This window comes from Nicotiana sylvestris, chromosome 8 (assembly GCF_000393655.2).
Source record: "Nicotiana sylvestris chromosome 8, ASM39365v2, whole genome shotgun sequence".
Lineage (NCBI taxonomy): Eukaryota > Viridiplantae > Streptophyta > Magnoliopsida > Solanales > Solanaceae > Nicotiana > Nicotiana sylvestris.
The window spans coordinates 72,528,484-72,542,324 of NC_091064.1; the positions used below are offsets into that span (position 1 = coordinate 72,528,484).

At 39.2% G+C, this 13,841-nt stretch overlaps 1 protein-coding gene across 1 annotated transcript; it reads left to right on the plus strand.

Annotated features, from left to right (window-relative positions):
- Window positions 1–4,490: 4,490 nt before the first annotated feature.
- On the plus strand, window positions 4,491–12,825 carry LOC104230414 (uncharacterized). Its single transcript, XM_009783213.2, has 10 exons — window positions 4,491–5,051; window positions 5,139–5,276; window positions 6,914–7,102; window positions 9,112–9,249; window positions 9,345–9,466; window positions 9,555–9,687; window positions 9,775–9,904; window positions 10,449–10,528; window positions 10,654–10,788; window positions 12,143–12,825. The coding sequence occupies exons 1-10, from the start codon at window positions 4,590–4,592 to the stop codon at window positions 12,377–12,379; spliced, it is 1,764 nt and encodes a 587-aa protein (XP_009781515.1). The 5' UTR covers window positions 4,491–4,589; the 3' UTR covers window positions 12,380–12,825.
- Window positions 12,826–13,841: the final 1,016 nt, after the last annotated feature.

The window sequence follows — 13,841 nt, forward strand, 5'->3', positions numbered from 1 at the left end:
AGGTATTACGGTTTGGACTGTCGTTTCTTCGATTATATGGTCGATACTATTCCTTGTTGAAATCTTGATCCCCGCTTTGTGTCCCTCGGGGGCTTGGCTGCGAACCTGTTTGGGTGAACTTAGCCCGAGGGGGCTCCCAACTGGTCGTCCTCGATCCTAATTTTCGACTAATACCGATTGTTCACATCCGACCATGTCACAGCTGGATACTCAATCAAGTTCTGCTTTAGCTGTCGAGACGCTATTGAGATTCCTTCATTCAAACCTTGCATAAAGGCCTGAACCGCCTAGTCATCGAAGACAGACCAGGGGTAATTCCATCATTTCCATCTGAAATCGAGACACAAACTCCCTTAGCATTTCGTCGTCCCTCTGCCTTATCTTGAATATGTCCAATTTTCTTGTAGCCACTTTTATGGTCCCGGCGTGTGCTTTTACGAAGGCATCTGCCAACATAGCAAATGAATCAATAGAGTGAGGAGCTAAGTTGTGATACCAGATCATAGCTCCTTTTGATAGCGTTTCTTCAAACTTTGTCAATAATACTGACTCAATTTCGGCATCATTCAAGTCATTTCCTTTGATCTCACAAGTGTACGAAGTGATATGTTCGTTAGGGTCCATTGTCCCATTGTACTTTGGTATATCGGGCATGCAAAACTTATTGGGAATGGGCATTGGAGTCACACTTGAGGGGAAAGGCTTTTGTATGAATTTTTTGGTATCTAGGCCCTTCAAAACTGGAGGTGCTCCCGGTATTTGGTCCACCCGGGAGTTGTAAGTTTCCACCTTTTTATCGTTGTCTTCTATTCTCTTTTCTCTTGATTCGATTCTTTCAGTTAGTTCCTTGAGCATTTTCATGATTGTGGGGTCAGTCCCCGTGCCGTTTCATCGGGCCTTTCAAGCATATGTTCGTGCTATATGTTTACTGGTTCTATGGTGTTAGCAGTCCTGTTTTGACTCTAAATTTGAGCGATGGTGACTTGCTGAGCTTACAACATCTCGAATATCACATGGAAGATGAATCCTCATTCTTCCGGTCCTCGTGTTTCCTGGCCTCCAGCCTGGGCTTCCCTGCGTCCATTCCTTACGGGGTGTGTGCCTTTTTTTGTGTTTAGAGCGTTGTGGGAGCTGATATCAACTGGCTCCATATTTGGCACTCCCTCAGGGTTTACAGGTGGTACACCGAGCCCTATGCCGCTGTTTTCTCCAATTCTTTCACTGTCATGAGTAGGTGCATTTTGTGTGCTACATATATTTTAGCCTGAAATCAAAAAATCTTTGACAAGAAAAAGTGTGAAGAATAATGTATGTTATTAGAAAACTAGCACTAAAATAATCACTATTATCTTTAGCCCCACAGTGGGCGCCAAACTGTTTACCCCGAAAAATGTGAGTAATAATTAAAGATATATTTATGGTTTTAAAGATACGTGATATATTTTAATACTAGTGATTAAACAAGTAATATTGAGCTTAAGCAAGAAGAAAATATGAACCAAATCAGTGTTGCTGAAACAGTAGGGGGCCTCGAGCTCGTCTATCCAAGGACCTCGATGTCAGCTAAGACCAAAAAGGTATGAACAATAAAGTAAAGGCAATAAAGTTGAAAAGTAATTACTGAGCACGTTAAACAAGAGAAGAATAAGAATGTTCTATTGCTGTAAAAATGATTAGATGCCTTATAAAATGATTGGGGTCTCCTTTATATAGGAGGGAAAAACCCCAATATAGTACATTCCTCCTAAAAAAGGATTCTATTGGTACAGGTGTATAACGTCCTAGTACGGATCTGTACCATTTCGTACAAGCCTTATACTTTAATTAATGCGCTGGTCCATGTGTTCCTGAGAAATTTTCGCTCTTTCTTGATTGACTTCGAGATTGTGATACCCTCGATATAGATCATGCCAGGCCTTCGATTAGCTTCCTCGAGGAGGGTGTCCCTCGGTCGGATCCGATCTCCACTTCGAGTCTCCCAGGCTCGAACTTATAGCCCGTTTTAAAACTTCAAAATATCAAGCTCCTCGATTTTGACCGCATAAAAAATATTTTCTAAAAATTAACATTCCAAAATTACGTCAAAAGATAATTCAACCACTTATCTCTTTTCAATAGAACATTCGAATCCTTTTCTTTTAATTTAAATTAGAAATTAGAAATGAAATTGTCTTGAAAGACTTTTCTTTCTGCCTTTTTTCCGATCTTTAAAGACTTTCTACAAACTAAATTCAAAAGTGTATACGATCATCCAATATTGACGGACGCTTGCATATTCCAATATTGACGGACGCTTGCATATTCCAAAAGTAGCTAGGAAGGAGGCGAAGATGGCAGTCACGGAGGCTAAGATTGCAGCTTTTGCTCGTCTGTATGAGGACTTGGGGAACAAAGGCGGGGAGAAGAAGTTATTCCGACTGGCTAAGGTGAGAGAGAGGACGGCTCGGGATCTGGACCAAGTGAGATGCATAAAAGATGAGGACGACAAAGTTTTGATGGGGATGACCAGATTAAGAGGAGGTGGCAGACCTACTTTCATAAACTTCTAAATGAAGAAGGGGATCCGGATATTGTACTAGGTGAATTGAAGAATGCCGACAGTCCTCATGAGTTAAGTTATTATAGGGACATTGAGGTCGATGAGGTCATGGAGGCGATGCGTAAGATGAGAAGGGCCATAGCTACTGGACCAGACAAAATTCCGATTGAACTTTGGAGGTGTGTGGGTAGAGCAGGCTTGTAATGACTTACTGGGTTATTTAATGTTATATTAAAGACTAATAGGATGCCTAAAGAGTAGAGCTGGAGTACAATGGTTCCGTTGTATAAGAACAAAGGCGATATCCAGAGCTGTAATAACTATAGAGGTATCAAATTACTGAGTCATACCATGAAAGTTTGGGAGAGAGTGGTAGAAATGAGAGTAAGAAGGACGATGTCTATTTCAGAAAACCAGTTCGGGTTCATGCTGGGGCGATCTACCACAGAAGCTATCCACCTTATTAGGAGGATGGTGGAACAATACAGGGATAGGAAGAAGGATCTCCATATGGTGTTTATTGATCTGGAGAAAGCGTACGACATGGTTCCTAGGGAGGTCTTATGGAGTTGCTTGGAGGCTAAAGTGGTTCCGGTTGCCAAAATTAGGGTGATTAAATACATGTATGATGGAGCTAAGACTCGGGTTAGGACAGTAGGAGGCGACTCCGAGCACTTCCCGATTGTTACCGGGTTGCACCAAGGGTCTGCGTTCAGCCCATTCCTATTTGCCCTGGTGATGGATGCACTAACTCATCATATTCAAGGAGGGGTGCCATAGTGCATGCTATTTGCTGATGACATAGTTCTAATTGATGAGACACGAAGCGGCGTCAACGAGAGGCTAGAGGTTTGGAGACATGCCCTTGAGTCTAAAGGTTTCAAGTTGAGCAGGACGAAGACGGAATACCTTGAGTGAAAATTTGGGGTCGAGCCAACGGAAGCGGGAGTGGACGTGAGGCTTGACTCTCAAGTCATTCCCAAGAGGGGTAGTTTCAAGTACCTTGGGTCGGTTATTTAGGGGATCGAGGAGATTGACGAGGATGTTACACACCGTATAGAGGTGCGTTGGATGAAGTGGAGGTTAGCGTCGGGAGTCCTGTGTGATAAGAAAGTGCTACCGTTACTAAAAGGTAGTTTTATAGAGTAGTGGTTAGGCTTGCCATGTTGTATGAGATTGAGTGTTGGCCGGTTAAGAACTCACACATCCAGAAGATGAAAGTAGCAGAGATGAGGATGTTGAGGTGGATGTACGGGCATACAAAGATGGATACGATTAGGAATGAAGAAATTCGAGAGAAGGTGGGCGTGGCCCCCATGGAGGACGAGATGCGGGAAGCAAGACTCCGATGGTTCGGGCACATTCACAAGAGGAGCACTGATGCACCGGTGAGGAGGTGTGGGTAACTGGCTGTGGTGGGTACGAGGAGAGGTAGAGAGCGACCTACAAAAAATTGGGGAGAGGTGATCAGGCAGGACATGACGCGACTTAGAATTGCTGAGGACATGGCCCTTGATAGGGAATTGTGGAGATCGAGCATTAAGGTTGTAGGCTAGGGGGAAGTTGTGAATATTTCTACAGTGCACTAGAGTGAGATTAGCCAGTTAGGAGTTAGTTTTAGGATTCTAGTGGTCATCTATTGATGCAGGGCTTTTGCTGCGGGTTATTATTATACCTTCTATCTAATTCGTATTTTTTATATTGCTGTTATTTTATTATGATTCTATTGATGGTACTAATATATCGTCTCTTGTTGCTTTCTTGAGTCGAGGATCTCTTGGAAACAACGTCTTTGCTCCTCGGGTAGGGGTAAGGTCTGCGTACATATTACCTTCCCCAGACCCCACTTGTGAGATTATACGGGCGTTGTTGTTGTTGCTTGCATATTCCAAAAATGGCATTCCGTAATTTTCTTAAACACGGAACCCGTTACTGAGAAAACTCCATTATATAGTCTCCGACCAAACTTTTCTTTCTCTCTTCCCCAAATTCCGATCTATTTATTTTTTCCCGTTTCTCTTTCTCCGGCACCCTACCCTAACAGAAAATCATGGCAGAGAAATCGATTGCATTCGAATCAAATCACTCCGGACCAATCGACACCACTCACGGATGGCAAAAGGTTACATACGCGAAAAAGCAGAAGAAAAAGCAGGCAAAACCGTCGGATTCCGGCAAAGTAATTGCCAACGGATCTGTCGTTCCAGGCGCCGATAATGTGTTTCAGTCGCTCGAGAAGCATTCCGATGAACGCCGCAAGAGAATTGCGGAACAGACGGCTGCGATGTACGGCGTTGACGATGCTCCGGTTAGATTGGGGCTGAAACACCGGTCGGACGATGAAAATGAGGATAGCGATGCGGAAGGTGGTAGACGTGGTGCGGAGAATGGTGCGGTGGAGGAGAAGAAGAAGGAGAAGGTGAAAAAGCCGAAGAAGCCAAAAGTAACTGTGGCTGAAGCCGCTGTGAAGATCGATGCAGCTGATCTAGCTGCTTTTCTCGCTGATGTGACTGTAAGGGGAAAGATCTATTTGTGCATGGTTTCGTTTTTCCGTTCATAAAAGCCACGTGTTGATTTTTTTGGATGTCTTTACTTGAAGGTTTCGTATGAATCTCAGCAAGAAATACAGTTGATGCGATTTGCGGATTACTTTGGACGTGCATTTGCTGCGGTGGCTGGTTCACAATTTCCGTGGTTGAAATTGTTCAGGGAGTCTCCAATCAGTAAAATTGCAGATGTGAGTTTCATCGATTTTTGAAGTTCATGATCAAATTTGAGAACTTTGGCAAGAAACAGCTGTTTTTTTCCCGCCAAGTTGCTAAGTTGGTGTCTTGAATAGATGTTTGGATATGCATTGTGATGTATGAGATACTACTTAGAATTGCTGATATACATTGAAATGCTTGCTTTGTTCTCTCCGCCTCTTTGTATTTTGGACGCCTCCAAATGTTTGAAATTATGACACTAATAAAATTTAGTTAATACGAGTTTTCCAAGCTTTAAGACTTCAAATGACTAATCAAACCCGACTTTATGTTAAATTTTTTTATCTAATTTAAGTTTTCTAGTGTTACTTTAATATTTTTCTTCCACACCTACTTATTTGGTTCTAATATCTTAAGCTGCATTCAAAAGGTGTGACATAACTGTCAATGAAATTGGAATGAAGACCATGAGAGACCAGGGTTTGAATTCTAGCATAAGCAAAAAGTTGGGTGATTTCCTTCAATCTGCCAAAGCCTTTGTGGATTAGATTTGTTGATACCTGTACTAGTGGGAGTGGGAGGATGCAAGTATGGATATAACGAGTTACTGGCAACATTGCCAGGGTGCCACCATTATTAAGAAAATTGTAATATCATAAACTCCACGCCTAGTCACAAGGTGCTGTGGAAAAAACAAAGTACTCCCTCTATTTCAGTTTCTGTGTTTTACTTTTCTTTATTAAACTTTTTAAAGAGAATGCCTATATTTAGTAACTCTTTAATTCTAACATTTCGATTTTACCCTTAACAACACTTTCTTGTAGGCATGACATGGCATGTTTAAAACCACAAGATTTAAATGGCATTTTGAGTATGTTATACATCTTAGTTTAATAAGACCCAAGATTCAAAAGTTCTTACTCCCTTAAACCTACGTGGTAAGTCAAATTAAGACACGTAAAATGAAATGGAGGGAGTATTAATTTGTAACATTTGGCATAGCATTCCATTGAATTTACCAAGTTGTTGATCATTTATATATTTAACACTATAGGCTTTTGATTTCTTTTGTCACTGGTCCCTGAAATTTTTTGTCTTTGAGCTCTATGTTACCAAGTGAAGTGCCATATTATTCCTCATGAAGTTTCTGACTGTGATTATGCTTTCGTGCTTTCAATATGATGATTATAACCTTTCATTTCATCTATGACAGAAATTTGGCTGCACTTACAAATTTTCTATAATTATTCCTCTTTTCTGCTTTAAGATTTTGATGATGTGCTTTTTTTGTCATTCATTCATGTAAAACCAGCTAGGTTCCATTGGCATTCTTGATGTACCTCTATGCGGGGACCTCAGCTTACATTTAAGCTTTCTTTGTTGGTCATCTAGTTGTCAGTGAAGGGCTTGAATCTCTCCCTTAAATCTACACCCAATACATGATAGATAGCAAATGTGCTTTGCTGCTCCTTAATCAATGACTTTTTTTGCACTCTCTATGGATGGTACTGGCTACATAATTGGTGTATGATGTGATGAAAACTATATGTTTTTCTGCGTCTTTAGATATGCAGTTTTAAATATTGTGCATAGAGTGATAGTTGCTTTCAATTATCTAGTTGGCACCATACGTGGCTGGAAGAGTAATAACTTAATTTACAACAAACAGGTTCCTCTCTCACATCTTCCTGAACCAGTTTATAAGACTTCAGTGGATTGGATCAACCAACGTTCTTACGAGGCTCTTGGATCATTTGTGTTGTGGGCATTGGACAGTATTGTTGTAGACTTGGCAACCCAACTAGGAGGTTCTAAGGGCTCAAAGAAAGGCGGTCAACAAACGTCGTCAAAATCTCAGGTATCTCTAAAGATTTTCTTCCAGTTTGTGCATGATGAGTTCTCTGTGTGTTTATGTGTCTGTTCATAAAAGCAGAAGCCTTCAGGCATTCAGAAGGGGATGTATCTATTTTTTTTGTTTGCGTCTTCTGGGATTAAGTAGCAAAAGGTAAAGATGAAAGAAGGAAATCCTGAGAGGAAAGGGAAGAGGGAAAGAGTAAATCGGTTTGGTGAGAAGTACTAGGAATATTGCATCTTTTCTGTATTCACTATTAGGTTTTAGAGTTAGGAAGATGCCAAATGGGGTGAAGGAGAGGATAAAATTACTTTGCATTAAAAATGTGGATGTTATTCTCAAAGTCATATAATTTTAGTCATGGTGACACAAGTAATTTCTTTTATCTACTTCTTTAGTTCATCCTTCCTTTTTGGATTTTATCTGACATGTTGATCTTATCAGTATCACTTGAGCATATTTCTCGATTGAGATAAGGTCACGTAAGGATGAAATTGATCAAACCAAGCACTCGAGTCGAAAATGAAAGAATAACTGCAAGCTAGTTTTTAGATTGATGGGGCATGGCTTAATTGATACCAAGATTAAGCCATGTCCCGATTTGACATTTTAGTTGAACTTAAGTAAGTTAAATTATTTGTTGATGCCAAGACTAAGACATGTCCTGATTCTACATTATCGTTGAACTTAAATAACTCTTAGCTAAGATTAGCATGACAACACACTCACAATAACCAAGTACAATTTCTTCGGCATTATTGTTGTAATCAACCCAATTGCCATGTCATGCTTTGTTTGCATGATATCTCGACTTCCTCGGACGATTTCCTCTTAAAAACTTAAACATCATGCAGTGTTATCAAAGGCTCATTTAACGCTTAAGCCCTGAAGCTCAGAAAATCTCAAGGAGGGCGCTTCGTGTCACTTAAGTTGCATTTCACTGTATACAAGGTACTAAGGTGTGCGCCTTACTGCGCATGAGTTCTATCTTAAATCGAGCGGTAATAAACAACAAATATAATCGGCAAACAAGTGCACTAGCTGTTAAGGAAAACATTATGAATGAGCTTTTTTCATTTTTCTTGAATTACGTTTATATTGCTTTTTTCCCTTCATTGTGCCTTTTTCACAAAAACGGACACTTCATGCGCTTTGCGCTTGAAGCCCCAATAGACCCAGAGTGGTTTTTAGAGCTTTTCTTGACAACACTGCATCAGTGTTGTAAATAGCGAGCGCTACGTCGCTAATGGCGATGCGAAGCGAGGCTGGGTCGCTATTTTTGTCTGTTGCGTCTCGTTTTAGAAAAGGCGCGCGCTTCTCCCTGGAAGGCAAGAAGCGCTGAGAGGCGAGAGGCGACCTATTGCGACACTTTTTGAAAAAAAAAGAAATTTAAAACAGAGTTTTTTCTTCTATTCGCACAGCAAACGCAAGTTAGGGTTTGGTTTCCTCTTCACCCACAAACAAAGCAAACACCAGGTAGTGTTCTCCTTCTTCTCCTTTCTTCTTCGACCAGTTTTCTTCTTCTTTTCTTTTCTTTTTCAAGCTGTCTCAATTTTCCGGCAGCATCTCCGGCAGCAAACTGCTCTTTTCTTCTGTTTTTTCTTCTTCTTGTTATTCTTCTATTTTCTTCTTTCTTTCTTCTCTTTTTCCAGCAGCAGCTGATTTCCGACTTTTTGCAACTGATTTTTGGCTGTTTGTGGAGTTTTTTGCTCAATTGATTTGCACCTTTTATTGCTCAGTTTTTTTTGTTTTACCTGCATTTTTCCAGTTTTAGTATACAATTAATTGCATATTAACTTAATTATATGCAAATTTGAGTTTTTGGTTATTTATATATGCAAATTTGATATATATATTTGCATTAATTGTCGCTTCACTTCAAAAAGGGGAGCGCTTCGCTTCTCGCCTCTCGCCTCAGTGAAGTGGGCGCTCGTTGCTTTTTGCCGCCTCTCGCTATACAAAACACTGCACTGCGTCATGCGCTGATAGTTGTGCTACAAATTACTAAATTGCAGGTTGCCATGTTTCTGGCGTTGGCAATGGTACTACGACGGAAGCCTGATGTTTTGATCAACGTACTGCCGACTCTTCGGGAAAGCCCAAAGTATCAAGGGCAAGACAAACTTTCAGTCATTGCATGGATGATAGTCCAGGTTAGACAGAGCTACATTTTTTAACAGAACTACTGTTTGTTTATTCTCCACCTTATATTGGCCTTCTAACGGTAACAAGTAATACTCTGGTAAAGGCCTGTCAGGGAGATCTCTGTGTTGGATTGTACTTGTGGGCGCATCATACCTTGCCTTTAGTTGGAGGGAAATCAGGTTCTAATCCACAGACCAGGGACTTGATTATGCAGTTGGTAGAAAGGTCTGTCACTTTTGATTGCACCTCTTGGTTGCATTTTCGTCTGCATTCACTTGATACAAGCTTCTTGAATTATATCTTTGTGGTTCAGGATTCTCTCTGCACCAAAAGCTCGTACAATTTTAGTAAATGGGGCTGTTAGGAAGGGAGAGCGTCTGATACCACCTTCATCCCTTGACCTGCTTCTACGGGTGACCTTCCCAGCTCCCTCTGCGCGAGTCAAGGTGTGATTGAACGTTTCTCTGACTTCTGTTTCCATTAGTAGTGGTCGGATTTTTGTTCTCTAATGTCTTAGTTATTTCTATTCTCAGGCTACTGAAAGATTTGAGGCAGTATATCCCATCCTCAAGGAGGTTGCCCTTGCTGGTTCCCCAGGAAGCAAAGCAATGAAGCAAGTTTCACAACAGATACTTTCACTAGCCGTGAAAGCAGTTGCAGAAGGTATCTTTTTCTTGAACTCTTTTGTCTGGTTCGGTTCATCTACGAGTGGCAATTTGAGCCAAAACAATTTGATCCGCCCTACCAGCCCAAGGTTAGGCTGATCATTGACCTGCCAATTTGTTGAACTCAGCCCATCTTGACCCAACCCTTCTCAACCCTTCTCAGCCCAAATTGATCCATGAGTAACTTTGCTAAAATATCTTTAAAATATTTTTTCTTTGATATGCTATATATGACCATAAACAAAAGAAAAAATGTCTCATTTGACAATTAAGTAATTCATAAGAAAATAATACATGTTAATTAAAGCTTGGTCAGAGTTGGGCAGTTGGGCTATGACCCAAATTTTAGCCCAACTTGACCCAGCGCATCTCAACCCAAGTTACTTTTGGGCGGGTTATTGATCCGCCCATTTATTGACTCATCCCATTTAGACCCGCCCAAAATCAGCCCAACCTGCTCATTTGGCACCCCTAGGTTCATCTATGTGATTTTTAGATTGTAGATTGGCTGATATGCAAGGTTTACCTTGGCTCTTCCGCAGGCAATCCAAAACTATCTCGAGAGGCAACTAACATATTCAACTGGTGTTTGACCCAGAGCGCTGACTGTTACAAGCAGTGGGTACGAACTATACAAACACTTTGCTCTTTGTTAAATCTTATTCATAGTAATTTTTACAGAATATATGAGTGAAGTTTTTCTTATTTTTCTTATCCAGTTATTTTGTCTCCATTTTTTCTGAACAGGACAAGATTTACCTGGATAACATAGAAGCAAGTGTTGCAGTGTTGAGAAAGCTCAACGAGGAGTGGAAGGAGTTATCTAGTAGACAGTCTTCTCTTGAAGCTTTGAAGGAGACTGTCAAGAGCTTCAGACAAAAGGTAGTCTGTATTCTGTTGTTTCATTTTTCGCTTTCATTTTTCTTGGGCAGGGGGTTTGAATCCTACTTGGGTTGTGGTGGTGGTGGTGGTGGTGGGGGGGGGAGGTCTTCGTAGTTATAGCTTTTCTGTCCTAGCAACCTTTGTCCTACTTATAAGCCGGTTTGGCTAAGCTTCTTAAAACTGCTTATTTTGAGAAGTACTTTTGTTCAAAAATGCTTTTCGAAACAGTGCTTTTGGAGAATATCAGTTTGTGTTTGGCCAATTCATTAAGTTCTTTTTGCAATATTTAATATGCAAATTGTGTTCGTAGTTATAGCTTTTCTGTCCTAGCAACCTTTGTCCTACTTAGAGCCGGTTTGGCTAAGCTTCTTAAAACTGCTTATTTTGAGAAGTACTTTTGTTCAAAAATGCTTTTCGAAACAGTGCTTTTGGAGAATATCAGTTTGTGTTTGGCCAATTCATTAAGTTCTTTTTGCAATATTTAATATGCAAATTGTGTTTGGTGAGTCCTCCCAAAAGTACTTTTGAGTGTCAAATTACAAAAATAAAAATGTATCAATGTTAATTTTACAATTAATATTATTTAAAAGAAAACGAAATTTAAATATTTATTGTAAAAGAATTTAATTAATTTTTTAAATAAATATAAAAAACACTATCTATTAGGTAGTATTGCATTCTTTCAACTGTTATATATGCTTGAATCTAGTGATTAGCCTTATAATTTATTTCAAAGAGGAATGAGAGACGAAGAAAAGAAGAAACAATAGAATTTAAAAAAAAAGATTTATATAGTAGAAAAACTATTCCAAAGGGGATAGGAGAAGGAAAATACAAATATGCTGAAATAAAAAAGAGAAGGATGGTAGAAACAACAAAAAAAAGAAGGGAAAAGGTTAATTTTTGAGGGATATTTAAAAAGAATAAATTCATGGTAAGGATATTTTTGTCTTGAAAAAATTAATTTTCTGTTTATGCTTCTTTGAAAAAGCCAGAATTTGTAGTTTCTTTCCAAAAGATTCAACTTCTGCTGATGCTCAAAAGCACTTTTCTGTTCTGGCCAAACACCTCAAATTTCAAAAAAGTGCTTTTTTTAGTCCGCTTTTGGCTTTCCAGAAGCTTGGCCAAACAGACTCTTAGTCCCAGCAATTTCAGAATCATGGTACATCTAACAGTGGTCAGTTGATTGTTGTTTTATATTCTGGCGGGTTGGCGGGTGTGTGGGGTTACATCTGCTTGCCACAGTTGTTGCTAGTTTACATTTGCTTCAAACTGATCCAAGTCAAAATTTCCGTTCTTGGGAGATTTCTTACCTCTCAAAGGTGACTTTTTTTCCTTCTTGTTTTGCTTGTAGAATGAGAAATCATTAACTGGTGCAGTGGATGCTCACCGGTCACACTTCAGAGATGCAGATAAGTACTGTAAAATTTTGCTATCAAGGCTGTCTCATGGACATGGATGTCTGAAAGGATTTGCCCTTGTTCTTTTGGCCGTGGCCGTGGCCGTGGGAGGTGCTATTATGTCACAAAACATGGAGGACTGTGATTGGAACAAGCTTTTAGTTTTCCTCAATGCCCCGCAGTCCATCTAATCAATCTGCACCAAATGAGACGGACAGAGTGTTCTTTTTTAACAATTCATGGTCTCAGCGGCAAATGAAATTGGTTTACAAAACTAAATAAATCTGGAAGATTGGGTAGCTACATGAAACACCAGTCTTGTGGGATACTGAGCCGGAGCTTTAGAGAAATCAGGATACTTATTTTCCAGAAAAAGGATGAGTCATGTTTAATTTATTAGTTCTTGTTTTGACCCGTCTATTATTAGTCTAAGAGGTATTCGACTTAGATGTTACTCGGTTTTCACCATTTTTATGTTCAAGCAAATTGATCATACCAGAATACAGATGTAATTCCAAGGGATTAGAATCCAAAATGACCCAATCCCTGCAAAAATATTCTGTGGTCGAATATTATAACTTATTTGCATGTGACAGTGATTACTTACAGTTTATTCTATTTATTTTCCCTTTGTCAATTAACTGCTTATCAGGATGTTTTTGCTTACTACTTTCAGAAATATACTAATGTTTTCGGTTTTTGTCCTATTGAACTTTTTCTTGATTTTTTGGGAAAATCAAAATTTATTTCCAGTTATACCCTAAGTTGGAATATACTATTCAATTGTTCTGCAGCACAAAAGAAGTCTTAATGATCTGTCTCCTAAAGGTAATCTTAAAGTTGAAAGAGCCACACTTGAGACAGTTTTCAATGAGTCTAGAACCAAAGTAACGTAAAATACATCTCGAAGAATCGAAGCTTGTCTTCTTTAATTTCTCTTTCATTCTCTCTTCTTTAACTTCACCTTAAGATTAGTTATGTCTAGTGCTTTAACAAAGTTCAATGCATTCCATAGAATGCCATATTTGCCACGGTGGAGACTACTGTAAGTTGAGGACTTCACAACTGATAAAAACCCCTACTTATAAGATGTTGGGATTGCAAACTATTAAAAGTGAGATTCTGTCGATTAATATTCATATAAGAAACGTGATTTTACTCACCCATTGATAATTACTTGTTGAATATTGTAGAATAAAGGGGCACAATGAGCCAACGATCAAAACTATCCGCTGAGAAGTCCCTCGGTTGACGTTGATGCTGCAACTTCACATAAGTTCAAAAAGGCCGAAGAGGATATGAATTTTCTTAGAACATTACTGAAAGAATCGGAACAAATAAGAGAACACTTAAAAGATAGATTCACCGAAATTGAACACGAGAGAGATCATCTGAAAAATAGCTGAATGAAAATGAAAAGCTAGAGGGATCATCTAAAGTTGATAGGCGGTATATTATTATCATTTGTTTTTTGAAAATATTGTATTTTTAATTAAATTATCTGTATTTTTTGTATGTGTTATGTAGCATCGACACATTAGCAGTTATCGTTTCAGTAGATTTTATGTTTTATGTTTATATATTTGTTTTTTTTTTTTTTTTACATGTTATGCAAATTTATGGTATACTATAATTTTGATAATGTTATTAGCT

Excerpts from the sequence above, each read along its gene's own strand:
- LOC104230414 (XM_009783213.2), top strand. The coding sequence starts at position 4,590 with ATGGCAGAGAAATCGATTGCATTCGAATCAAATCACTCCGGACCAATC. Across the intron at positions 5,277-6,913 it reads CAATCAGTAAAATTGCAGAT|GTTCCTCTCTCACATCTTCC; the intron begins GTGAGTTTCATC and ends TACAACAAACAG. Across the intron at positions 10,789-12,142 it reads TCAAGAGCTTCAGACAAAAG|AATGAGAAATCATTAACTGG; the intron begins GTAGTCTGTATT and ends TTTTGCTTGTAG.